This window comes from Camelina sativa, chromosome 20 (genome assembly GCF_000633955.1).
Source record: "Camelina sativa cultivar DH55 chromosome 20, Cs, whole genome shotgun sequence".
In the NCBI taxonomy this organism is placed as follows: domain Eukaryota; kingdom Viridiplantae; phylum Streptophyta; class Magnoliopsida; order Brassicales; family Brassicaceae; genus Camelina; species Camelina sativa.
Genome location: NC_025704.1, coordinates 27531498 through 27558825, shown reverse-complemented (window position 1 = coordinate 27558825; position 27328 = coordinate 27531498). Strand labels below are relative to the sequence as shown.

The window sequence follows — 27328 nt, the reverse complement described above, 5'->3', positions numbered from 1 at the left end:
AAAAACACTATTTATATGTCCTAAAACACGTTAGAGATTTATGTTGCAAATGTGGAAAACTTTGGGGTAGATTTGTAAATTTTCCAAAACTTGGGTCTTGAGTCGGCATAGATGAGTGTCGATCGATGCCTCCTATCTTGGTGTCGGTCGATGCTCCTGCTTTCATCCGAGACCAAATTGATTCTTCAAGATTTATGCTCCAAAACATCCAAATTGCTCCATTTTGCTCCTTCCATGCTAAAAACCTGTAAAGACTCAAAAACAATCTAGAAAACAAATCAAAAGACTCTAAAAGACTTCTTATATCATGGTTAAAAACCACAAAAACCATGATATATCAACCGTCATTGACGTAAAATACACGTTTAAAACCCAAAATACTAAGCCCATAATATACCGCTAATATATTCGCATTTCAAATACGTTATATATAGACAGTGTTATATCTGTTCACCTGCAAGAAAAATGAGGCAAATGGACAAGATCACTAACCATAAACCAAGTTTAGGCCACAATTCCAAGTATATTTTGTTGGGTACGCAGGTTGGTTTAAGTTGTCTCAAATTAATATATCTTGTGCTCCGAATTTGGTCCATTTCAGTAACATTTATTCCAAAATATTGTATGAACATTTAAATTGTTATGTAACATTGCGACTGATTGTTCATATATAAATATATATATAGTACTAGAATTTGAACCAGCGCACGCGCGTGATTTTAATTTAAAATATTTTTTTATCAGTATAAATTTTTGAGCTTCAATATATTTATTGAAACTTTTGAGTATAAATCTATATAAACACTAAACTTACTTTACTAAGTAACATAAGATAATGTTTATTTGTTATATTTATTTGTGAGGGATTTTAATTTAAATATTTTTAGGAATAAGAATCATTAAATATAAATATAATTAATCATTTGAAATTTAAAAGATAAATCCAAATAAAAGTCATACTTATTTTACTAATCTATATATAATATAGATATTGTCTAGTGTCGCAATAATGTTTTTCTGGTAAATCAATAATATATCACGTAGTAACAAAAAATGACTTAAAAATCTCTCTCGAAGAGTACATTCCATATTTATATCCAATGAAAACATCATTTTAAAATTTATAACGCCAAAGGTCGATCATTGACCTAATTATAGAGATCATTAACATATCGATATTCCATATTAAATGCAAATATATAAAGTTTCATGAACATTTTTAATGTTATGTCGCTACAACGGAGTTATCCAAGTGCATCACCTGTCATAATAGAATTTTCGACTAAGTCAAGAATGCTTAAATGGTGAACTGATTAAACCCGACATCCGTTAACTAATCCAAGTTACATATATGTCTAAAACCCTCATATGTTATTTTCAGATGTTAATTTTGTGATGTAACCTTAGGTTCGTCTTCTAAAAAAACATGGTGTACTTTAATAATATGTTATTTCTGGCAATTTTTTTGGTTAAAAGCATTTGATTATAAATTGATTAAATCTCAAGCCTGTTTTATATATATATATATATATATTTTTATCATGTTATAGAATTGTAGCTCCGGTTGATAATCTGCATTCTGAGAAAAGCTATACATGTCACTTTTTTGTAATGACTTACATATAATTTTTTTATAGTTTGTGACCATTGATTTTGTGTTTTTTAGATGGATTAATTTTTCAAGATTCTTTTTCATAGTTTTTTTCAAAAAAAAAATTGTGACCCTTACAATGTTTTTTTTTTAGATTAAAACTTTTAAGTTAAGTTGAGTAATTAATTTTTTTTTTTTTTCGGCAAATCAAACTTTCATTAATTGTAAAGAGTAAATTACAAAGACATTATACAGAGTTAATAGAATAAAATTATTACATACACATATGTATGTATCATAAAGTGAGAAAAATACAGCAGAAGGGAGATTGACGATGCTTTCCGAAGAGAGCCTTACTCGCTAACCGATCATAAAATCGATTATTGTCCAACTTCATATTTGATTTCTCTCTGTTACGGTTAGCATGCAGCATCCTTTGGCTGAACTTTCTTTTTGCGAACCGTACATGTAAACCCGATGTGTCCAAACATAACTCTGAAATATAGACATATTGGTACCAATGCTTCCGTACCAAAGTCTTTTTTATATATCTTGACTCTGTAATTTTCTTCACAATACTCACAAATAGCATCAATGTAGTAGTAATCTCCACCGTAATATCCTTTGAGAAAAGTTTGTGGCTAAATTTGAGCAAATCTCCAAAACTCACAAGGGAGAACCATAGTCCTTTGGTAGATCCCACACTTGGGCCAACAATATCATCACCAACATCCAAAGATCGATGGATTTGAATAGTTATAGTCACAACTTTTTGACTTGCCGAATGTAATATCAATACCACGAGAGAAAACCAAGTTGTTTCCATCTCTTGTACAACTTTGGCCAACAAATTAACATAAGCATCAACATCAAATACATAATTAACTTCTTGTAACCCGATGATGAGAAAAGGTTCCCATCTAAACAATGTTGATGCGTTCTTCAAACTGCAAATCTGACCAATAACCATGTATAGTCGCTTATAATTGATCAAAACCATCTCTGACTTCGAAATACCAATACACCCATAGCCAAATTGATGGAGCCATATATCCATCACCCAAAGATAGTATCAACAACATTCACTCCCGGATCCCATATCCTACTTTGATCTTTGTTTCTTAGATTGAAGAAGTACAATTTAGATCGAAGGATTCTATAAGATTGAAGAAATCTTATATTGGGTATAAAACGACAACCATCAATCAGAGATGGAAGGAAACTGACACAACTACTCTTGGGCCGGGGCTTGAATAAGGTCAGAAATACACTCTCCCAGAAGGAGAGAATGAAGATGCAAGTTTGAGTAGAACTCCAACCACGACAGAGACAAAACAAGGCAATCCTTTCCCGACTCAAATACGGAACACCCAATGAGATTTGGGTGTAATGAAACACCACACAAGCCGGCGATGGTGCCAGTACGGATCCGATAACACAAACAAACGCTATCGGAAGCAGATATTTCCTCACCATCATTATAAAGGAGCAAACAATGGGGATTTTGAATCCTGGATTTGTCAAACAAATTAACAAAAGCTATACAGAAAGAAAGATTGAAAGACTAGTATTAAGAGAAAAGGGCCGACCGACGCCAGAGTAACCGGCGCCGACCGGAAAAACTTTGAAAGCCGGTGAGTTCTTGTTGAACCGTTTCTTTGGGGATATCGCCCAGAGAGAAACCGTTCTTTACCATTTTTTATTTTTCTACAAGTGAAATTGTTCCTTAGAAACTAATGTTTCACTTCAATTTTATTTTTATGTTTAGAATTTTATAAATACAATTACATAATTTGTTTTTTTACTCCACCATGCATTAAAATCTTACTTATATTCTAAAACTTATTAACTCATTCTAAATTTTGGAATATGATCATTTTTTGTTAAAATTTGAATAATAATATTATTACTAAAATAAATCAATAGTATTATTTTTACTATTTTAAAATATTTATTTATTTAAAACATTTAGGTTTTAATATGGGGTTTTAAACGTTTAGCTACATAGTAGATTAGTGTTTAGGATTAGGTCCAAATAAAAAAAATGAGTTGCTGATGTGGCAGCATGAGAAGTGAGGAAAGGTAACTTTATATATATAGATAGATATGTTTACTTTTGTTTTCGTCGTATCAGTTAACCATATGGCATATGCTGCCTGTTTCTGATTAATAACTAATAACTAAAGCTTATTTATTACTGAAAGAAACAGTCAAACAGGTCGCAATGTTACAAAACAATAATGTGTATACGTTTTCATGGCATTACTCTCTAGACTCATCACCGTTACAATTATATTAATGATCTTTTCTTATACAATATCAGTATATATAAAATCTTATTGGAAATGTTCATGAATGAAAAACAACTAAAATTGAAATCAAATTCGAAAGATCATAAGATGAGAATCAATATGTTGTTTATCGTGGCATTGTCTTTTCTAGTCTCCGTTCGGTCGTTACCGATGAAACCAACTCTAAAATACGAGTCAATCTTTAATTTCGGCGATTCTTTAAGCGATACCGGAAACTTTTTGATATCCTTGGGTGGTTACATTCCGAACATTGGAAGACCACCGTATGGACAAACTTTTTTTAACCGTTCCACCGATCGTTGCTCCAATGGACGTCTCATCATCGATTTCATCGGTTCACTTCTCATCTCTCTCAAAAAACTTTTACTATCACCTCTATAAGTAAAACTATAAATATAATATCTGTTGTATATATCTACTTCGATTTAATATGATAATTTTTGGATATTGACGAAAAATGAAAAATATGAGCACAAAGTATATGATTTTTCATGCAGCTGAGGCAAGTGGACTACCATACCTTCCACCGTATCTCCAAAGTGCACGGACGAACAATTCGGTAGATTTCAAGAGGGGAGCAAATTTTGCGGTGGTTGGAGCAACAGCGAACGAGTTTAGCTTCTTTAAAAACAGAGGTCTTTCAGTAACGTTGTTGACGAACAAGACACTGGATGTTCAACTTGATTGGTTCAAGAAGTTAAAACCTTCTTTGTGCAAAACCAAACCAGGTATAATTTTTTTATTTTTTAATACCATAGTTATTTTTAAATACCATAATTATATTTATTTTATTTATTTTCAAACTATAAAAGTTTCAAATACAAACAAATTAATAACTTTATTTTTGCATAATCTTCATTATTTTGTTTTTGCAGAATGTGAAAAATATTTTAGAAAATCTCTGTTTTTCGTCGGAGAAATTGGTGGAAATGATTATAATTACCCTCTTTTAGCATTCCGAAGTTTTAAAAATGCAATGGATTTGGTACCATTCGTCATTGACAAAATCATCAACGTCACAAGTGTAAGTAGGAAATATTTACACTAAATTTTCATATTCTTTTAAAAACGTTAACTAGTCAAAATATTCGTTCATTAGCTAACGATTTTGGTTTATTTTGATTTTAAGGCCTTGATAGAGGAAGGTGCGGTGACACTGATGGTTCCAGGAAACTTTCCGATCGGTTGTATGGCGGGTCTATTAGAGCGGTTTAATGATAATAATGGATGGCTCTATGATTCGAGGAACCAATGCCACAAGCCATTGAACAGTTTGGCTAAGCTTCACAACGATAAGCTCAATAAAGGCCTTCAGGCTCTAAGGCTAAAATACCCTCATGCCAAAATTATGTATGCTGATTATTACAGTTCCGCCATGCAATTCTTCAACTCACCTGCCAAATACGGTAATCCGAGAATTCAATATTTTTTCCTAGTTAGAAGACATATCTAACGGGTTAACAAAAAAAAAAAGAAGTGTTTTAACAGTTTTGAAAAAAAAAGAAAAAGGAGTATTTGAATATTGGTACAATCAATTTTGATACTTTATTTGATATGGTGTTTTTTAGGTTTCACTGGAAGTGTCCTAAAGGCATGTTGTGGAGGAAGAGATGGAACATACAACGCGAAACCAAACGTGCGGTGCGGAGAAAAGGGTTCGATCACTTGCAAAAATCCATCAACGTACGCAAATTGGGACGGAATGCACCTAACTGAGGCAGCTTACCGCCACATTGCAACTGGTCTCATTTCCGGACGTTTTACCAGACCTGTTTATAATAACACTAACTCACCTTTATAAGTAGTATTTTTTTTAAGAAAAATATTACATTTAATTTATAATTGAAACCCAATAAATTCGATTATATTCACATGAGGCTCGATCTGGAGCATAAGCAAATCATAATTTCGGGTTTAACATTATTAACGACAATTTTGGGAAGAGAAAAAAAACTAAAAATATTCAATAACAAAAAACATATCGAAATGTATAACTTTATATTACACGTATTACATTCGAAAACATTATTATTTCACACAAAAAGTTATAGACTAGCGGAGGTTTCGTTAGGTAATAAGTTAATAACTGATAAGTAAACAGGTTGCGAAACATGGATTTGAAATTTTGAACCCATCAAAAACCACTCAGTGACAGACCTCGCTAAACTTATCTGGGATGCTCTCAAATTAAGGGAAGCAGATCTAATGTTCCACAACCTAGCACATATTATCTGTGTCCATGTATCAGATGTTCCATTATAATGGGACAAAAAAAAAAACAAACGCACACACAAACACAAAGGTGTAGGATATTTTCTGTCATAAACCCACACTGATTGGTGAAGGATACCTTTACTCTAGAAGATTTCAGACTGTTTGCTACAATATAGGCAAAGGCTCTTCAGATGTTCTAACCCATAAATAGGTATATATATATATATATATATATAAATATATAAGTTATAACCTATAAAAAGGTTAATATATTGATACAAAGTAATAATGTTACCTTAACTTCTTCCCATAACTTATCCAGCTTGCTGCTACATGGCATATGGAGTACAATGAGATGGTATGGTTGAAAGTTAAAAGGCATACATCTCATGGGACAATTACTCCATGAGACTGTTTGGGCAAAACTAATCGATTCATTTAAAGACTACAGAAACAAGAAACAGATGTTGAATAGTTGCTTTTATTGATCAAAGTCTCGAGCTCAAATACAAGAATTCAAGGCACAACGAGTCAATCTATAAACCCTAGTCGCGTTCCAGAGTTGTGTCGTGTGTCTTGTGTTTTAGGTCTCTTGCTTTGCTCTCCCCTGTCTCTCGTGGAGGCCGCTCTCCTTATATAGAGATTCCTTTACCCCAATCCCTTACGACTTGTCTTGGGCTTGCCGACTCTATGCATGATAGGGTCGGTCGCGGGACTCTTGGCCCATTAGTAAAGTCGGTCGCTAGACTCTTGGTCCCTTAACAGATCTAGTCACGTGATTTTCGGTCTATCGACGAAGTCAGTCGCGAGATTCTCGGTCCATCGACGAAGTTAGTCGCGAGATTCTCGGTCTCGTGACAGAATTAGTCACGAGATTCTCGGTCTCTTGACAGAGTGAGTCACGAGATTTTATGTTCATTGAACCAATTAAAAAGATTTTCCTTTTATAAGATAAACTCTTATTTACGCTGATTTTATCTAGCAAAATATGCATTGACTAAATAAATTATATTTATTTATTTATGATGATAAAATTATGCCCAACAGAGACTGCAAGGAGCAAAGTGAGATTCTTAATCCAGAAAAAATATTCTTCGTCTCTAGTGTATTTTCTTCATCTAGCCGAAGCCTTGAAATGTTTCTTGAAATATGTAGAAAACTTTTCAACCGCGAGCATCCTCGGAGACTTCAAGACTCTCAGCTCGGAGAAGGATGTTAAAGGAGAATTACCGAGTTGATACCCGAGCTAGACGCCGACTTGGAGGGCAAGGTAGTGGAATATATAGAGAATATGCACGAGTTGAAGAGAAAGGAAAAGTTCTCTCGTATAAGGAAACTACACATATTGGAGATCGGATTCCTGAAATATTAAAAGGAGAAGAAAAAGCTCGGACAAGACAACTCTTTTTGACACTCAAGAACCCTAGACTCGGCAGCTACTAGAAAACCCTAGCTTTACCCTTACAAAAGTAGAGGATTCTTGTAAACAAACTGTCGAATCTTGTTCTTGAATCAATTAAGATCTCTTTCTACTTATTAAGCTTGTGTTAACCGCTCGGTTTACAGTTGGTACTGGTTACCCTCGCACACAGATCATTAGACTAATAGACTGGGGAAAAAAAACGTAGTGAATTATGTACATGGCAAGTAATAAAGATTCAGGTAAATGACAATTGAATTAGCAAAAGGATGCGGGAAATTAGAGTACGTTAATTTTAAATGAACCCTTTAGAAAATTTATTGATCTTAAGATAATAGATTCACACATTTACAGGACACTTGATAAACTGGATGTCCACATAAGAAAATATTTTTGAATTTACATGTTTTGCAGCAAAATTACAAATATATCCTGTTTGAAAAAGAAAAAGAAAGTCCTAAAAAAGTCTGCTTGGTAAATTAAATGTCCACAATAGAAAAATAACATGTCACAGAAAATCACTCTTTATGTAACAATTAAATTCTATTCATTCAAAAAAGTTGAAATCTACTGTCTACAATGAAATGAGTTTATCATTTTTTTTTGTAAATTCCATATTTTGGATTTTTGAAAGCCCAAATATTTAAGAAATTATTACTTTAATATATATATAAATATATAATATAAATAGAACTCGATCAAGAAAAAATATTCAAGAAATTAGTACTTTTATAAGAATTCATAGTAAATATATTTTTTTTTACTTAGGGCACTGATAATTGCAACGACATATGAAGTTTAACCTGTCTTTGGCCAGAGAACAACTCGCCAGCCCTTGCCTCTTCAACACATATATCAACCCACACTCTTGGGAATCACACGTTCTCTTTTTAAACAGAATTTCCTCACAGCTAAATGGTGCTGAATTCACATTTCCGACCACTCCTATTTATTACACCAAAATTTATATGAAAATATATTTTTCCATTAAAAGAAATTTGTTTTGATACAAAACAATAACATGGCATTCATTAAAAAAAAAAAGATCGATTATTTGTAATATATTTAGTAAATATTAAATATATAGATACATACCAAGCACGAAAATGTTGAAGATGGCTAAAACGGTGAACAAGAGTTGAATGTGTTTAGTCATCGTAGACGATAGAAATGGATTGATGTTGTTTTCCAAATGATAAAAAGAAAGAACATAATATGTTATAATTAAGAAGTTATGTCTATTTAACTTTTAAACAAATCTATTTTTGGCTATATATGTATCTCCTTAAATTGTGATTTGACTGGCTCTAGATTAACGCAAACTCCGTTTAGTTGTATTGATCTGGTCAACGCAAACTCGAAATTTTTGTTAATCTAAAATATTTAAATTCATTATTTTTTACTATATTTTTTTTATAAACCTTCGAGGTGCAATCTTCTCCTTTACTTTTGGTTGTAGGTAGCCTGCAAGGTTTTGTCTCTCGGCTTCTGTTTTGAATCTGAAAATGCAAACATATGATACAGACACTGTCCTAAGGGCAAGTAGGACAAGAAGAAATACAAGCAAATCATAAAGAACCAAAAAATAGAAATAAGGCATGACGTTTAATGTATTAATTGATAAGGAAAATTACAAGAGCTGGAAGCTTGGAGAAAAGTCTAGAAGCTTGGAAAAAGGAAATTTAGCAAAGATAGAAATTTTCTTTTTTTCTCAAAGAACAAGAAAATTGCAATTCCTGTTAGCATTAGAATAGGAAAAAAGCCTGTTGTATGACACACTCTGTTAGTATAAATAGGGGACTTTGGCCTCAAGGTAGAGGCAGAGATTTAGAGTTTAAGAATTCCTAGCAATTGAATGTCAAGCTTAAGAAATATAGCTTAGAGATTCAAAGAGGGATGAGGAGTTTTTGAGAGAGGTTCTTGATCAAGCTTGTGATCTAAGAACTTGAGATTGAGAGGATAGAAAATAGTTTAAAAGAAAGTATTGTAAACGTATTTTCTATTAATCAAAAAGAGTTTTGAGAAAATCTATGTGTTAATTGTTGATTTAGTTTCTGTACCAATAGCTCTTACACTTTCATTTGGTATCAGAGTTGTCATCTGTGAGGATTGCATACAGGTGAGATCCTGTGAAGAAGATGGAGAGCTATGGAGATCTTGTCAACAATAATAAGGTTATCCTAGATGAAGGAAACTATGGTTTTTGGAAACCAAGATTTAATTCCATTATAGGAGGAATCGATCGCCTCGCTTGGAAGTCTGTACTTGAGAAGTAGGAAGAACCAACAATTAAAGATGAAGCTGGGAAGAGAATACACAAACCAGAGATCGATTGGAAAAATGAGGAACAAAAGAAATCAAAATATAATGCTAGATCTCTCACCGGTATACACTGTAGCGTTGGGAGAAAACAATTCGATTTGATTCAAGGTTGTGAAACTGAAAAAGAAGCATGGAATATCTTACAGACGCCACTACGAAGGAACAACTAAAGTTGAAAGCTCAAGGATGGATATGTTGGCTTCAAAATTTGAAAACTTAAAGATGGAAGAGCATGAATCGATCTCCGATTTCAATTCTAAATTGAGTTCTTTGGCACAAGAGGCTCTAACGCTTGGAAAGAAGTACAAAGATAAAAAATTGGTTAAAAAATTCTTGAGATGCTTGCCATAGAGATTCATGGCCTATAAAACTGCTTTGAATGTTTCTCATAACACCGATAACCTCAGTTTTGGAGAAGTAGTTGGGATGTTGCAAGCACACGAGATGGAACTCGGAGGAATTAAAAAAACTGAAAGGTCTGGCACTAACATCATGTGAAAGCAATGATCAAATATATGAAGGAGAAGACCCTGTGAGTTTACTTGTTCATAGATTTGATCGTGTTTTAAGAAAAGTGGAGCAAGGTCAAAGTCAAAAAAAAATTTTTGTTCTTTCAAAAAGAATACTGAAGAAATCAAAGGTTCAAGAAAAGCTGAGATGCAGTGTCATGAGTGTAAAGGGTTTGGACACTTTATCCGTGAATGCCCAACTATCAAGAGACGAGAACTTAAGTGTTCAGGTTGCAAAGGGATGTGATATTCTCAAAATGAATGTGTTGATAGAAAAGAAAAAAATCAATGCCTGAGTATGGAGGAAGGTTCATATGAGATTAGCGAAGATGAAGAAGAAATTTCAAACTTTATTGCCTTGGTGGGTATCACAAAGTTTGTGGATGGAGAAGAAGTCTCTGATTCTAAATCTGACGAAGAAATAGAAATTGATTTTGTTAAAAGTTACAAGGAGGTTCGAGAGACGCTCATTAAAATTAGTAGAGAAAATCAAGATCTAATCAAAGAAAAATCACGTCTTGAAGCGCTTGTTGCACAACTAAAGAACAATTTGAAGATGAGAAGAAAATCAGCACTGAGAGTCTGAGCTTAATGAAAGAGAAACTGACTTTATCCTTAAAAGCATACAATTTGGAAAAAGAGTTATGCTCAGAAAAGAAGACAATAGTCAATTTACAAGCAGAGTTGGATCAGCAACATCAGAAGATTCGTATGTTTGTAGGAACCAAACAACTTGATAAAATTCTAAGTTATGGAAGAACTGAGAAGTCTAACAGATGGTTAGGATATACTGCGATAAATGGATCCAACTCAGGTCATGTTAAGTTCGTATCTGGTGGATTATCTCATCAAGATCAAGACATTAAATCAAGTGGTCCGATGAGAAAATCAGAGTGTTATTTCTGTAAAAGAGATGGATATATAAGAGCTTTCTGCTACAAGTTTCGGAATAAAATAAGTAAACTCAAGCATCTGGGGAAGTTTTTTGGAATGGATATCGGAATCAGATCTGGGTAAAGAAGTCTGATTTATATCAAACTACATCAGGAAGTAAATCAGAAGCTGGGTTCAGATGCAGTATGGCGTTTGTAACTAAGGAGCAAGTGGATACTGGTCCATGGTATTTTGACAGTGACTGCTCACATCATATGACTGGTATGCTTGACAATCTGCAGGATGTTAAAAAAATTAAAGGAGGAAAGGTGACTTTCGGCGATGGAGGATACGGAGCTATACAAGCTAAAGGGAGAACTAGTAGTGCAGAACTTCCACAATTAATGAACGTATATCTAGTTCAAGGTTTAAAAGCTAATTTGATAAGCGTAGTCAGCTGTGTGATGAAGAAGTGGAAGTTACTTTCACTAAAATTGATTGCAAGGCCATCAATGAAATCGGTGATGTTATTCTAAGAGGAAGAAGATCTGGAAATAATTGTTATATGTGGGAGAACAATACAATATTTTTTTTTTCAGCAAGAGATGAACTTAGTTTGAATTTATGGCATCAACATCTTGGGCATATGAACACAAGAAACTTAACCACTCTTGTCAACAAAGAGATTGTGAGAGGAATACTGAAAATCAAAGGAGAAGACAAGATGGTGTGTGGTCCATGTAGTAAGGAAAAACAAGTAAAAATTCAACACAAGAAAGTTCCATATGTTCAATCAAAAGCAGCATTGGACTTGGTGCATATGGATTTGATGGGACCTATGCAAGTTGAAAGCTTGGCTGGGAAGAGATGTTTTTGTATTAGTGGATGATTTTCCAAGATACACATGGATTAGACTTCTTCGTGAGAAATCTGATACAACAGATAGTTTAAGAATTTGGGCATTGCAATTAATAAATGAGAGAGGAAGAATCGAGAGAATAAGAAGTGATCATGGAATTTTTGTGAAGATCATGGTCATTCTCATCAGTTTTCATCACCTAGAACTCCACAACAAAATGGGGTGGTGGAGAGGAAAAACAGGACACTTCAAGAAATGACTAGAGCAATGATACATGGAAACCAAGTTCCAGAAAGATTTTGGGCTGAAGCACTAAGCCTACTACATTATAAATAGAGTTTATGTTAGAAGAGACTCAATGAAGACTCCTTATGAGATGTGGAAGGGGAAGACACCAAATCTAAGCTATTTTCATGTGTTTGGATGCAAGTGTTACATCCTCAATGATAAATATTATCTTGGGAACTTCGATTCTAAAAGTGATGAAGGAATCTTTTTGGAATATTCATAAAGTAGTACAGCTTTCATAGTCTACAACAAGAGGACATGTGCAATTATGGAATTGGTTAATGTTGTGTTTGATGATAATTATCTTAGTAAATAGAGTGAAGAAAACTCTGAGAGTGATACAGAATAAGATGATTTGAGCGTAACAGAAGAAAATGAAACTTTTACAGAGAAAACTAAATCAGACCAGAATGTTGTTCAGGAAGTAGTACAACAAGTTCATCGAAATCATTCAGCTGCAGATATCATTGGAAATATAAAAGATGGAATGAAGACCAGAGGTATAAAGATTGATTTCAAGAAAATGGCCAGTAATATAGCTGTGTGGGAAACAGTTCAATGTGAATGTTTTTTGTCCGCAATTGAACCAAGAAATCATGTTGAAGCTCTTGATGATGATTTCTGGATTATAGCCATGGAAGAAGAACTTGAGCAATTTGTGAGAAACAATGTATGTGAATTAGTTCCACAACCAGAAGGAGTTAATGTTATAGGAACAAAATGGATCTTTACAAATAAATCTGATGAACATGGTGTTGTAGTACGAAATAAGGCAAGGTTGGTAGCTCAAGGATATACTCAGATGGAAGGTGTCGATTTTGAAGAAACATTTGCACCAGTAGCAAGGTTGGAATCCATTAGATTGTTTCTTGGGACGTCTTGCATATTAAACTTCAAAGTGTATCAAATGGATGTAAAAAGTGCATTCTTGAATGGGATTTTGAAAGAAAAAGTTTATGTGGAACAACCTAAAGGCTTTGAAAACCTGGTTCATTCTGAGTATGTCTACAGGTTGGATAAAGCTCTTTATGGATTAAAACAAGCCTAGAGCATGGTATGAACGCTTGACAAATTTTCTGATTGAGCATGGATACATAAGAGGAAGTGTTGACAAAACACTCTTTGTGTTAGAGAAAAAGAAAGAGATTATGGTTGTTTAAATTTATGCCCTGTTCCAAAAATCGGTCAAATCGGCCGATTATACGGCGTGGAATCGCTAGGCAGTATAGAGCCGCTGCGATTACACCCAAATCGGGAAGAAAATCGGAATTTTTTTTTTTTTTTTGATTTTGACTTGATTTTCTATTTATATATGATGTTAAATCTGAAGATCTACTACTTTTATATCATACCTAATTGAATATAAGATGAAATTGGTAGAAACTGAGCTAAAAAAAAAGTTGCGGCCATAGATTAAGGTTTGACAGTCGCTGGATCGGGTGGAGAAGAAGACCGGGAAAATTACTGTTTTGCCCTTCGTAATAAAAAGGGCAAAAAATGGACAAAATAGACACAGAGAGTCGAACTCGCAACCTTAGTTATTTTAGAGTGTTAAACCGATTGAGCTGTCAAACATTTTTGAAATACTACGGCAAACAATATATATATAACCCTAAAAATTAAATATTTTATAATTTATTATATATAATAATAAAAAACCCTAAACTAATCCCTGATTAATCTCCGATTTAAATCCGATTTTCCGATTAATCGCTAGGCCCTCAGTCACCGCCCGACTAGCGCCTAGCGATTATTAAAACAGGGAATTTATGTAGATGATATTATTTTTGGGAGCACTTCACAGTCTATGGTGGATCAATTTGTGGAAAGCATGACTAAAGAGTTTGAGATGAGCTTGGTTAGAGAGCTAAAATACTTTATGGGTTTGAAAGTTACACAATCAAATGATGGAATATTCATTTCTTAGAGTACGTATGCAAAGCAGCTCCTTAAAAAAATTTCAGTTCGACAAATGCAAAGAAGCAAGGACGCCAATGAGTACATCAATGAAATTAACAAAAGATGAAAATGACAAAAATGTGGATGCAAAGCTTTACAGAAGCATGATTGATAGTTTATTATATCTTACAACTACAAGACCAAATTTATGTCTGAGTGTGGGTATGTGTGCAAGATATCAAGCTAAGCCTAAGAAATCACATCTAGAAGCGGTTAAGAGAATTTTGAAGTATGTTAAAGGAACTACAAATCTTGGACTATGGTTCTCTAAATGTTCAAACAAGAAATTAGCAGGTTTTTGTGATGCAGACTGGACAGGATGTGCAGATGATAGGAAAAGCACAAGTGAAAGATGTTTTTTTCTTGGAAACAACTTAATTTCATGGTTGAGTAAAAAACAAAATTCTGTGTCTTTGTCCACAACAGAGGCAGAATATATTGCTTTGGGAAGTTGCTGCACACAACTTTTATGGATAAAACAAATGGCAGCTGATTATGGAATGGATTCCAGAGAATTGCAGGTTTATTGTGACAGCAAAAGTGTCATAGATATCTCTAAAAATCCAGTACAACACTCAAGAACCAAGCATATAGATATTCGACATCATTTTATAAGGGATCTTGTGGAAGGTAAACATGTTTTGATTGATCATGTTGTTACAAAGTCACAACTAGCTGATTTATTCACAAAATCGCTGGATTTCAATCGATTTGTTGCTCTACGGAATGCAATTGGTATTTGTGAAGTATGAGCTGTGTTAGTCAGAAGGGTGTACAGAAGTTCGAAGATGAAAAGGGATTATTTGTTTTTGATCGGGATGGATCATAATTCTAGTGAGCTTAAATCAATAATATAAAGGGCTTATAACATTAAGAGGTTGAAGTTTGGGTTTAGTATTAAGTTTTTTAATGAAACCTGGGCTTGTTTTTGATAGAAGAGGTTTTTTTTTTTTTGTGATTTGTTTTTTTGGGGGTTGTTTTAAACAAAAAGGAAAAGGGATCTCTAGGGTTGTCGAGATTTAAAAAAAAAAAAAACTTAGGAATTATTGAACATGGTGAGAGCATCTCGCAAAGGGGCGACTGGAGGAAGAAGGGTTGCTCGTGAATCTCGATTAGAAGGAAACAAAAATCGACCTCAGCTTGTTGATGATTTGAGTGACACCGAAGTCAGAACAAGTCTAGTTCTTTATGAAGGTGACAAAGGTTCAATCGATGAGGGTAAAGAGTGTAGATCTGATGGTGATGAGATCGAGAAATCAACTGAAGTAGCATCCTCAGAAGAAAAAAATCGCCAAATCCAAAGAAAGCAAAGGAGACAATGGAGAAGATGAACAAGAGATTTTCTCTTTTGATGATGAAACCGAACCAACACAAGTATCGGTTCAGGAACAGTTGGATCGCGCTGCTCGGAGAAAGAGGATTCATAAACAGTTGGGTCCTTCTCCCCCTAAAAAGCGACAAAAACAAGATGAAGAGCTTAGGACGAAGTCTCCAATTCGGTCCAAATATTTCTTCTTAGCCAAAGCAAAAAGGAGGTACAAATCTTTTTTTATTTAGAGACTTCATAGAGGAACGAGTGGTTGATTTTAACGAGGAAGATAAATGGGGATATTTGGCTTTGATTAAAAATGGAAATTTAGAAGCAACTGTGTCAGGATTAGCTAGTTATGTAAAGGATATTGTGTGTGAATTTTATGCACATTTACCTAGCAAGAAAACTGATAAGGGAGTCAAGGTGTTTGTCAGAGAACATATGTATGATTTTTCTCTTTCGGCTATCAACAATTATCTAAAATTTGCTCCTTTAACAAACGATGAACTCAAAGCTGATGCCGATGCTGATAGTGTTAGTTTAGAGAAGGTTGCTGACATCTTGAGTGAAGAGAATAGGTTTGTTTGGGGAAAGCTTAATACCAGAAATTTGTCTGCAAGAGTTGGAGCTCTTTTTCGCATTGCATCTTCTAATTGGTTTCCTGCTACTAATCAGGGTTATAACTCTGAAGAAAGAGCTCGGTTAATTTATAAGATGTTTCATGGTATTCGGACTGATGTTGGTAAGTTGGTGTTTAAGCAAGTGATGGAGCTTCGTTCGTTTCAGAAGAATGCGTCACGAAACATTTTGTTTCCTCGGATTATCTTTGGTCTTCTTGAGCATCAAAATAAAGTCAGAGTTTTTAAGAAAGTAAAATACATTCCTCCAGTTTTCTACATAAAGGATAAGAGAATTGGTGAAGCCTATGATGCATGGTTCAAAAAGAAGCATCCCAAATCGGCCAAAAGTTTTTTTTCCAGAATCAGCGAATGTATCTCAAGATGAGTCGGATCAAGATGTTGAAGTCTTGCAGCTTGGGAGCATTTGAATTCCACAAATTGGACAAGAGGATCAAGCAGTGACTTATGAATCTCTTGTGGATGTTGCCCAGGCTCTTCAGACTATCACACATGTTGTTCATCGCCTGATTCAAAATCATCCCTTGTCAAAGATGATTTAAGCTCTATTTTTAACATATATGTTCTCAAGCTGGGGGAGATGGTGTGAGTAAGAGTTTGTGGGAGAGTTTCTCTTTTTCATTGGAAGCTTCGGTTGTAGGATTTTGGGGGAGTTCTCTTTAACATTTCAAGCTTCGGTTGTATGTTTTTTGAGGAAGCTATAAAACACAAGGTTGTTGTTTATCTTAAAAAACTTTAAACGGCTCTATTGGATATTTGTTAAAATTGAAGCGGCTTTAAAGAAAGTTCTTTCATTTGCATTGCTACAAACATGAGCTTGAGAGACACAATATTAAAAAGGGGGAGATCGAAGATGCAAACATCTGATACAAACGCTGTCCTAAGGGCAAGTAGGACAAGAAGTAATAAAAGCAAATCATAAAGAACCAAAAAAATGGAAATAAGTCATGACGTTTAATGTATTAATTGATAAGGAAAATTACAAGAGCTGGAAGCTTGGAGAAAAGTCTAGAAGCTTGAAGAAGCAAAGAAAAGCTTGGAAAAAGGAAATTTAGGAAAGATAAAAAATTTATTTTTTTCTCAAAGAACAATAAAATTGTCAATTCCTGTTAGCATTAGAATAGGAAAAAAGCTTGTTGTATGGCACACCTGTTAGTATAAATAAGGGACCTTGGTGTAAATGCAGATTCTAGAACAACTAGCTCTGAGGAACAAGTTGTTGTGCCGGACAGAGAGTTGTGCCAATCGGGAAGCTGTATCAGATCACATACGCATGAGTTGCTGACATGGATGCGTGAGCTGATGTGGCAAGACATGAGTAGATTTGATGATGTGTCGAGGAAAGTTGCTGACTTGGCATTGAAGATAGAGACGAGATTGTACTTGGAGATATGAAGAATATTCTCTACAACAAATAAGGAAAGGATAAGCTTGAGCAGCAAACAGTTTCATTATCCTTGATACTTGAAGATTCGCCTTGTAAGGTTTCTCAAGTCATGTATATATATTCTAAGAGTAGGCCACGAGCCAATTTGAGCACTCTAGAATATTGATAGGTTTGTAAACTTCGAAGCCACAAAAATAAGGCTTAGAAGGTGTGTTCCCAGTTCTCTGTGACTTAATCAGGGAGGTGATTAAGTGCGCAGAGAATTGTTTTTCTTTCTCTTAAATCTATACTGATGAGAGTTTAGATAGAAAAGAGAGAGGGTTAGTTTTATTCTCTTAGATCTACACAGGTGTGTGTTTAGATAGAAAAGAGAGAGGGTTAGTTTTATTCTCTTAGATCTACACAGGTGTGTGTTTAGATAGAAAAGAGAGAGGGTTAGTTTTATTCTCTTAGATCTACACAGGTGTGTGTTTAGATAGAAAAGAGAGAGGGTTAGTTTTATTCTCTTAGATCTACACAGGTGTGTGTTTAGATAGAAAAGAGAGAGGGTTAGTTTTATTCTCTTAGATCTACACAGGTGTGTGTTTAGATAGAAAAGAGAGAGGGTTAGTTTTATTCTCTTAGATCTACACAGGTGTGTGTTTAGATAGAAAAGAGAGAGGGTTAGTTTTATTCTCTTAGATCTACACAGGTGTGTGTTTAGATAGAAAAGAGAGAGGCTTAGATTCATTCTTGGTCGGGATCAATCCTATTGGATAGAATAGGTTGAATAAGGGCCGAGACAAAATTGTATCACTGTAAGAGATAAATTTTGTTAATAAGATTGAATAGAAAAGCGTTGATTTGCGTGTTCCAAGTGTAAATCTGTGTGTTGTGCTTCTCTATACCTTAACACTTGGCCTCAAAGTAGAGGCAGAGATTTAGAGTTTAAGAATTCCTAGCAATTGAATCTGAAGCTTAAGAAATATAGCGTAGAGATTCAAAGAAGGCAGAGGGGTTTTTGAGAGAGGTTCTTGATCAAGCTTGTGATCTAAGAACTTGAGATTGAGAGGATAGAAAATAGTTTGAAAGAAAGAATTGTAAACGTATTTTCTATTAATCAATGAGAAAATCCTTGTGTTAATTGTTGATTTAGTTTCTGTACCAATAGCTCTTACACTTTCAGAATCCGTAAAGCTTGCTTTGTTTTGATGCGGCATTGGTTTGCTCCACGACAATCTCCGGTGGGATCTTCAGTGTTAAATAGTGGTGGTGGTTTGCTGTACGTGGATTTTCTAACCCGTGAGAGATGGTTCTTGTAACTATTAGGGATACAACTTCATGCTCAGGGATTGTGGTTGGAGGCGGCTTCATTTTTCTGCCCGTAAATGCTCTCCGGTGCCGTCGGGTGTGATTTAGTCCACTCCACGTTGATCACAGTTTTCATTTTTTAAGAAAATTTTTCATTTGCTGCGCACCACTTATTCCGTTTGTCCCATAGCTAGTGAGTGATCATGAGTACGAGAGGTCGAGCCCTCTCTCGCCCCATTATTCTAAAAAAATCATCTAAAAAAACGTAGAGAGTAGTTTCTAGTTCTTCTTCCAATTAAATTAAGTATACGCCATTCTCAATTTGGAATTAGCAATATAATTTCGTTTCAGTAACTTGCGTTAATATCTTAAAACTAAAGAAACGTTACAACAGCAGTAAGTTTTTCTGTCACCAAATTAAAAAAAAAAAACACCCTATGAATTAATAGAAAACCTTGGATCACCAAAAAAAATTGTTCAAAGTTGCACCAAATTGGAAATCCCTCCAAATAATTTAATCATGTTTCAATGCATCTTCGCAAATCTCAGTTTTGCTATTAACACTCCCCTAAGTAGTTTATTTAACCAACGTATCAAACGCTATCATATACTCATTATTATTGAGTAAAAGCAAGCTGTCCAGTGTATCATTTTTTTGTTTGTATAGGTAATAGGTTCATCTTTTATGTCGACGTATTAACTTCTTATTCCATGAATTTGACGTTGTAATTAAAATAAAATAATGATACACTGGACTTGCTTTTACGATAATAATGAGTAAAATCTTGTTAAATATTCGATGAACCTACAAAAAAGAACTATAATAAAAATGTAGAATAACCAAGTGTTTTAATCACAAACCAGTACCACTAACTCGTAAACGAATCAACACACTACTCTCTATTTTACACACTCTTTGAAAGTCTCGATGATGAATGATATGAAGTTCTTGATGATCATCGCCGTCGTCATCTCGGCGTCTTTGTTTCCAGCGTTGGTGTTCGGATCTCGTCCGGTGAAATGTGACAATTGCATTGACAGTGGAGAAGAAAAGATCACCATGATGAAGAAGATGAGATCAAGTTTGGATTTGAGCCGTAGGATTCTTCAAGCTTCAAGATATATAAACTATGATGCAATGAAGCAAAACAAACCAGCTAAACCAGATGGTAAACCTGATCAATCCGATAACACTTACCGACGAGGTTGCACTGCTGCTACAGAATGCCACCGCTTTACGAATTAAAATATTTCACAATTCGAATAATTTGTTGTGTTTTATTTTATTTTTAGTTAGTTTTTTTTTTTCAATCGCATTTCACAATTCTCATTGTGATAAAATGAGACCTACTAATTATGATTAGAATTTGCACTGTAGTTAAAAAATGATTATTAAGTGAATCATATGAAAACCATCTTGTCAATATTAGTTTATGGACATTTACATATCTACAGCTACATCTTCATCATCAGTATCATCATCTTCCCAGTCGAGGTTAAATGAATTAGCAGCTTTCTTAAGCTCGGTTAAACCGGTGAGATCTTCCAGGTATGTAGGATGGTTAATAGCTTCAAGTATGAAACTGTTTCCTCTCTCTCGATACTCAGATATCACCTGAATATAATAAAAGTTAAAAAAAAACGTTATGAGCTTCGCGAGAGCTTGGTTCTGTTAGAAAAGTTTTCATGTGGAAAAACTTACGGTTTCAGAGCAAGCTGTACAACTGTTGGAGGCTTGGCCAAGCAGCGTGATCTGTGAGAACTGAGAAACTGAGCCTCGAATCTGATGAGGTAATATCCCGAGAGGCGAATCATCATTGTTTCCTCCATTACTCAAGCTCGAATTGTCGCCTTTTGCATTGATACTGTATCAAACATATGTAAGACGATAAGGCTGAGTATTGAATTTTCAATGTATTGTTTTCAAAAGACTTACCCAAGTGGGTGTTGTAGGACTCCAACTAAGAGTTCAACGGCAAGAGCTCCTGCAATAGGAGCTAGACCTGGCCGTGTAACAGTGCATTGCTGGTCTAGAGTTCGATCAGTCATTGACTGCAAATACAAGAAAAGAGCAGGTCACGACAAATCAGAGCTGAACCAGAGGTATCACAAAACAACAACAAAATATCAAAACCAAAGAAGCCAAGGGAATTTACATCCTGAGGTGCAACCACATCGTTGCAAAAGTAACATCCAAGTCTCTGTTTGTTTGTCTTGTTCATGTCAAGATTCTGCATATCATCAGACAGGGAGGTCGGGCCAGCGCCATGGCGCATTACCATGTAGCTATCGAAACCTAAAGCCGCGTTTATAGCAATCTGAGTTTCAAATCAAACACCAACATATCAAGCAGATTGTTATTATACTTATACTTAACCAGCAAGATAGAAAGAAAGAAACAGAGTTGAGTTACCTTATTGGCATTAGCACAAAGAAGAGAAGGTAACCACCGGCTTTCTCTTGTATCAGTTAACAAGAACACGGCATCATGAGATTCAATCAAATCGCTAAGACGTTTACAATCTGCGAGAATAGAATCCTCTTCTTGGCTAGAAATCGGATGTCCAGGCATCGGTATAGCCATAACAACTCCACTAGATTCCATTGCTGGAAATATCTGTTTGAGACTTTTAACAGCAGCAACAGCTTTAAACTCGCCACGGCCTACACAATCTTCAAATGTGTAGAGAGATTGCCTGACTGGATTAGACATAGCTACTTTACCATAATCAACAAAGGTGATATTGCGGATTCCCCAACCCTAAATAAAGAAAAGATAAACAAGTTCTTAAGTAATCAGTGAGTTCGTAAGATTGTTTGATCTTGCACTCTCTTCGATACATACCATAAGGGTGCGAGCAACTTGGCAGCCCAATGTACCAGCTCCAAGAAGAAGGCATTTGACAGAGGACAAAACGTTTAAGTCAAGAGACGGTAATGCACGCCATCTCATTAACTTTAAGTTTAAATCAACAGCAGAAACAGCCAACCTGCAAAAGGATGAGGATGCGTTTCTTTAAACAGACTATACCTATTTATTTGTTGGAATCTTTGACATGGAGCAGAAAATCACCTTGTTGGATCCATAGAATTAGCAAGGCTAATGGATCGGGGTACTCGTTTCCCTTTGTTAAGCTCCCATCCCACTGAGTTAGGTACAGTCGGAGCTGATTCACCTGATGCAAGTGTAACTGAGGCTTGACCAACAAGGGAAAGGTTCAAGTCAGCGAAACCACGACTCTCTCTGTAGCAAAAGAACCAAACTGTCTCGAGGTTCCATCTTGAGCGAATAAGTGCCAAGTAATTTCGAAGTGGCCAGCCAGGATTATTAGGAAGGTGACACGGGTCATAGAAACCAAAAAGCAACTGCAGAGAGAGAGATAGGTAAAGGTGAATTATTTTCCTATTACCTAACGTATATGGAAGAGTTAGTTACACCTTACTACCTTATGATGATCACCTTGGCACGCTTCCCAGTCTTTAAGATGTCTGATACTAGTTTTCGAATCAGAAGAAACCGAAACCAAAAAGAATGGAACATCTACAGCAGCAAAAAACAGATTTTCAGCTACTGCTAGTTGAATTTTGAAGAAAACATAAAAAGAACAAGAATGTTGAGTACCAGTAGTTAAATCTGAGTGACGCCACTCGTTACAAGCAGCGGATACTGACTCCGCCTCTTCAGAACTAAAATAAGCTGAAGCTGGCTTTAAATCTACCAAACTTGCAGGAGGATCAAGAACAAGCGCAGGAAACGCAAACCAATAACGGAAACTCCATTTCTTAAGGTCAGCGAAGGAGATAACGAGGAATCTTGATAACACAGCAGGGTCCTCAAGAGCTTTTCCTGATTGAATATCATCCCAAATCTAAAAAATTCACCAACAAAATAAGATTAGACTTCACCACAAAAGAACTGATGAGAACCAAGTCAGAGATAAGTTTTGTATTAACCTTATTGGCTTCTGCTTTGAGCAGACTTTGTTTGTCAAGTTTATGGAAGCTTTCGAGGGTATTGGTGTTATACAAAATCCCAGGAACAGGACACTTATTCCTATTTCCATGGCTAGTACTAGCAATCGATGATTGTTCATCTAAAGGCAATGACTCTGACAAAAGTGTCAGATGATTTGAGACTTGTGGATGTGAACATGGTCCATAAAAACCTGAAATTTTTCCACATTAATTCCCATCACATTAACACGCTATAACGAACCAAAAACAGAGTAACTCTAAATCTGAATTTATTAAGGATCATAAAACAGAGGATTTTAAAGTTTTCAAAATTTTCTGATTCTCTAAACCTAAACGGATCATAAGAACTTGCCCAGAAGTTAATACATCAAAATTTATGTAACAAAATCGATGAATTGGGTATTTGTTTTTGGTGTGTTTACCGGTGATTGAAATCGGAGAATCGTCGATTCCGAGTTTATCGAGTTTCAAAGACGAGAAGCTATGCCAGAAACCTTCGTCGACGGAACTGTTCAATGGAGCGAATTGAAGTATGGCTGGTGAAGTTTCTTTCTCAGACATGGCTGAGATTGCAATTTTGCTGATGAGAAGGGTCAATGAGTGTAAGGCGAAGAAGAAGACGATGACGGAGAGAAGAGAGAGTCGTGCAAGGAACAAGGTCAATCCGGGTCGGGTCGCCTTTAAATCGAAGCAAACCAAAACCGGTTTAACTTTAAAAATTAAAAACGTAAATCGAACGGCTGAGATTTTACCAACTAAACCAAACCAACCAAATTCGGTTTTGTACTGTCTTCTCAGTTTTAATTGTTAGTTGTTTTTTTTTTGGTAGGCTTTAATTGTTAGTTGTTTGATTGAACCATTCATAATCCTTTTCTTTTTTGGCAAGGCTTGTAAAAAGGGAAATTGGCACAGATAACCAAAAAAAAAACAATAATTAATTATCTAACTATTCTAACTATATAAATATCATACACACTATATAATCTACAATATATACAATTTTATCCTTATTCAACACCAACGCCAACCCCTCTACTTCCTATTAACCATGATCACCTCCGCTGGGTCACCTTCGCTGGACCACCATCGCCGGACCACCTTCACCGGACCACCATCATCGGACCACCGCCGTCGGGCCACCGTCGCCGGAACACCTCCGCTGGACCACCACCACCGGACCACTGCCGCCGGACCACCTCCGCCGGACTACCGCCGTCAGACCACCTCCGCCGGACTACCACTGCCGGACCATCCCTGCCAGACCACCGCTGATAAGCTCAAATAAATCTCTAGAGCTACTCTCTCAAACAAGAGATCACTGCAGTACTTAGGGGTCGAATCCACAGAGACTCAAGATCAAACGCAATAGATTGTAAAGTTTTGTAAATTACGCTAAACAAGTTAAATTGAATTAAAATAAAGCAATGCAAATATTTAAATAAAAGTGTTGTGAATTCAGAAAATCAAAAGAGTTAAGCCTAGGGAATTTCTCAGGAAATTATGAAATATTAAATCAGATAAATTAATTAAGGCTCAAGCAATAAAGATCAGATCTAGAACTCTAAACTTTTGGTAAATTAAATCAGTTCTCACTGCAAATAATATCTAAATTTAAAACCAGAAAATCCAAATCTCTTTGTAAAATTCTAAGAAATAAATCAGCTTTAAAAACAGGTTTAGAAAAGTTCACAGAATTATTAATTCAAATCTCTTTGTAATAAACATTTCTGCTCATCAATGGTTTAATCAGAAAAACAATTATATTCTCATATCAATTTATTTCCCTAAGATAATAATTCTAAGTGATCAATCAAGAATTATTGCGAAGAACAACCAAGGATGAAGATCATAAAAGATTAAGAACCCTAAAAAAATCTCAGATCTAATAAATCATAAAAACCCTATGAAAAACCCTAAACCTAACAGGCAAATTACTCAGACATATTAAATAAAGCACAAATCATAATTCTGAATAACATGAATAGATATTAAAAGTAAAAGAGGGAGTTCAAGAAATCTTCTCTCTACAAAGAATTTAGATCTATCTCTCCCAAAAGCTCTCAATATCCTTCTCTCAAAAACTGCTAGAAAATAACTTGAGGATTTCTAAAACCTAAAAATAATATATATATACATCCTAAAACACGTCCAGGGGCTTATGTTGCAATTATAGAAGACTTTGGGTAAATTTGTAAAACTTCCAAATTTGTTGTTCTCTCGTCGGGTAAACACGAGTGTCGATCGATGCTCCTTTGTGTGGTGTCGATCGATGCTCGTACTCTGATCCGACTCCAACTTGATTTCCTTCGGTAAAGTGCTCCAAAATGATCCAAAATGTTCCATATTGCTCCATCTGTGCCAAATTCCTAGATAACCTGTAAAGACTCAAAAATAACCTAGAAAAAAATCAAAAGACTCAAAAAAACACACTTATATCATGGTTAAAAACCGTAAAAACCATGATATATCAACTCCCCCAGACTTAGCCTTTGCTTGCCCTCAAGCAAAACAGAAACTTAAACCTGTGAAAGAGGTTTGAAAACATAGAATTCACTCAACTGCTGGTAATTGATCTTCGCACTCTTTCTCGCCTTGACTCTCAAGAACTTACTTCATATACTTTGTCAATTGAAAAGCATCAACATTCCTTACTCTAATCCCATAATCCTCTGGAATCTCTAGTCTCACCATTACCATCTCATTACATAAATTAAAGCAAGTACAGGTGAGTTCTTACCTTGTGGTATTCAAACAGTGGCATATGGACTCTCTTCAGGCCAAGACATTCTTCTTACATCTCCTTTCCTCTCCCTTTTCTCACTTCCTTTTTTTTTTCTTTTCTTATTCTTTTTTAGCAAAGGTGTAAGCGAATACCGGGGTCATCGGTAATTTACCTACCCCTCGCTTCCAAGCTTTGTGTGATCATTTGACTCAAGAGTAGAATAATGAGGTCACTGGTAATTTACCTACCTCTCTAAACTGATCAAAATCATCTCATCTTTTATTTCTCTCTTTTTTTTTGATTTTTCTTATCTTTTTTTCTTAAACACTGAAGGGAAGAGAGAGGAGAGACATACTTTAAAAAAATTTCACTGTCTTGTATGGCCTGAAGAAGAAGTCTAGTCCACTGATTTCCAACCCCAAAGTAAGAGATTAAGTCCGGTTAAAATCCTGATAAAAGTTGAGACAGCATTGGTTGAACTAGATATCCTTTGAATAAGGGCTTTCAGGATTGTTGATACAGCTCATAGTCTTTCCACACTTCAGTTCTGAGGTCAAGCTTAGTCAAGAATCATTAGAGTGTTAGCCAAAGAACAAGAACCATCAGTTAGAGATCATAATTCAACAGAAATTTTTGAAAAATTTGACTCAATAAAAACAAAATTACGGTTTTGACACAAGACACAAAAACCAAGTAAGTAGTTAGTACTAACCTCCCCCAGACTTAAACAACACTGTCCCCAGTGTTATCAAAGAAGGGAAAAGTCAAGAAACAAAAATTGTGTTGAAAAATTGAATGAAAAAGTGAACAGATTCTCGGGTTACCCATTGGTGTCGATCGATACCATGCAAGGCAGCATCGATCGACACATTCGGCGAATGGTGAGTTATGGCCGAATCTCCTTGTTAGTTGCAGTTAGTTGTGTGTTGTTGGGTCAATCCTTTGATGTTAATTCTGTTAAGAAGCACTCAAACACAAACACAGGTTAAAAGCAACATAATAGATAGATGGTTCATAAATCCAAACAACTTTCAAACACAAACTGACTCAAAGCAAGAATAAAAATGACTCAATCCTAGGAAAGGGAAAAAGATAAAGAAAAACCATGATCAGAAGCTAAAATGTAACAGAAACATCATCAGCACCACCATCATCATCAGTATCGTCAGCATCTGCAACATCCTCAGCATCCTCAGCATCCTCAGCATCCTCAGCATCCTCAACATCCTCAGCATCCTCAGCAGATGGTGAAGATGGCGAAGGGGACCTGCGCCTAGTACGCCTGGTAGGACGAATGCAGCCACACTGTAAGAGTCGAGCCATGCCATTCCAGATGGCACACAAAGTAGAAACCACATAAGTCTGATGAACTCCCTGGTCCATAGTAGCAGGATCCTCTGATGGCTCTGGAAACTCAAAGGCCGCAGTCCCAGAAGAAGAACCAGTCTCAAAACCCCCAGCAGGGTTAGTAGCAGCTGCAGCATCAGTAGTAGTCCGCGAAGTGCGATGGCGACGGGAAGGAGCATAAGCAACATAGTCAGCTGGTGGAGGGCGAAAACGCAACTGCTCAGGATCTCTACCAATGGTGGTAAGATCAGGTCGTGGAAGGCGGACAAAGTGCTCTCCTGTATCATCAATAAACCTCCACAACAAACCC

At 35.5% G+C, this 27328-nt stretch overlaps 3 protein-coding genes across 3 annotated transcripts; 2 read left to right on the top strand and 1 right to left on the bottom strand.

The window, feature by feature from the left end:
* On the top strand, positions 3969–5704 carry LOC104772876 (GDSL esterase/lipase At5g45910). Its single transcript, XM_010497434.1, has 5 exons — positions 3969–4237; positions 4401–4631; positions 4779–4927; positions 5033–5309; positions 5472–5704. Exons 1-5 carry the CDS (start codon positions 3991–3993, stop codon positions 5702–5704), a joined length of 1137 nt encoding a protein of 378 aa, XP_010495736.1. The 5' UTR covers positions 3969–3990.
* LOC104771834 (protein RALF-like 18) lies at positions 19903–20251 on the top strand. Its single transcript, XM_010496442.1, has one exon. The coding sequence runs from the start codon at positions 19903–19905 to the stop codon at positions 20218–20220; it is 318 nt and encodes a 105-aa protein (XP_010494744.1). The 3' UTR covers positions 20221–20251.
* On the bottom strand, positions 20348–23608 carry LOC104771833 (ubiquitin-like modifier-activating enzyme atg7). The gene is made up of 11 exons (XM_010496441.2): positions 23372–23608; positions 22929–23140; positions 22597–22843; positions 22421–22515; positions 22048–22340; positions 21820–21964; positions 21388–21735; positions 21131–21292; positions 20911–21026; positions 20677–20839; positions 20348–20589 (listed from the first exon to the last, which is right to left on the bottom strand). Exons 1-11 carry the CDS (start codon positions 23508–23510, stop codon positions 20416–20418), a joined length of 2094 nt encoding a protein of 697 aa, XP_010494743.1. The 5' UTR covers positions 23511–23608; the 3' UTR covers positions 20348–20415.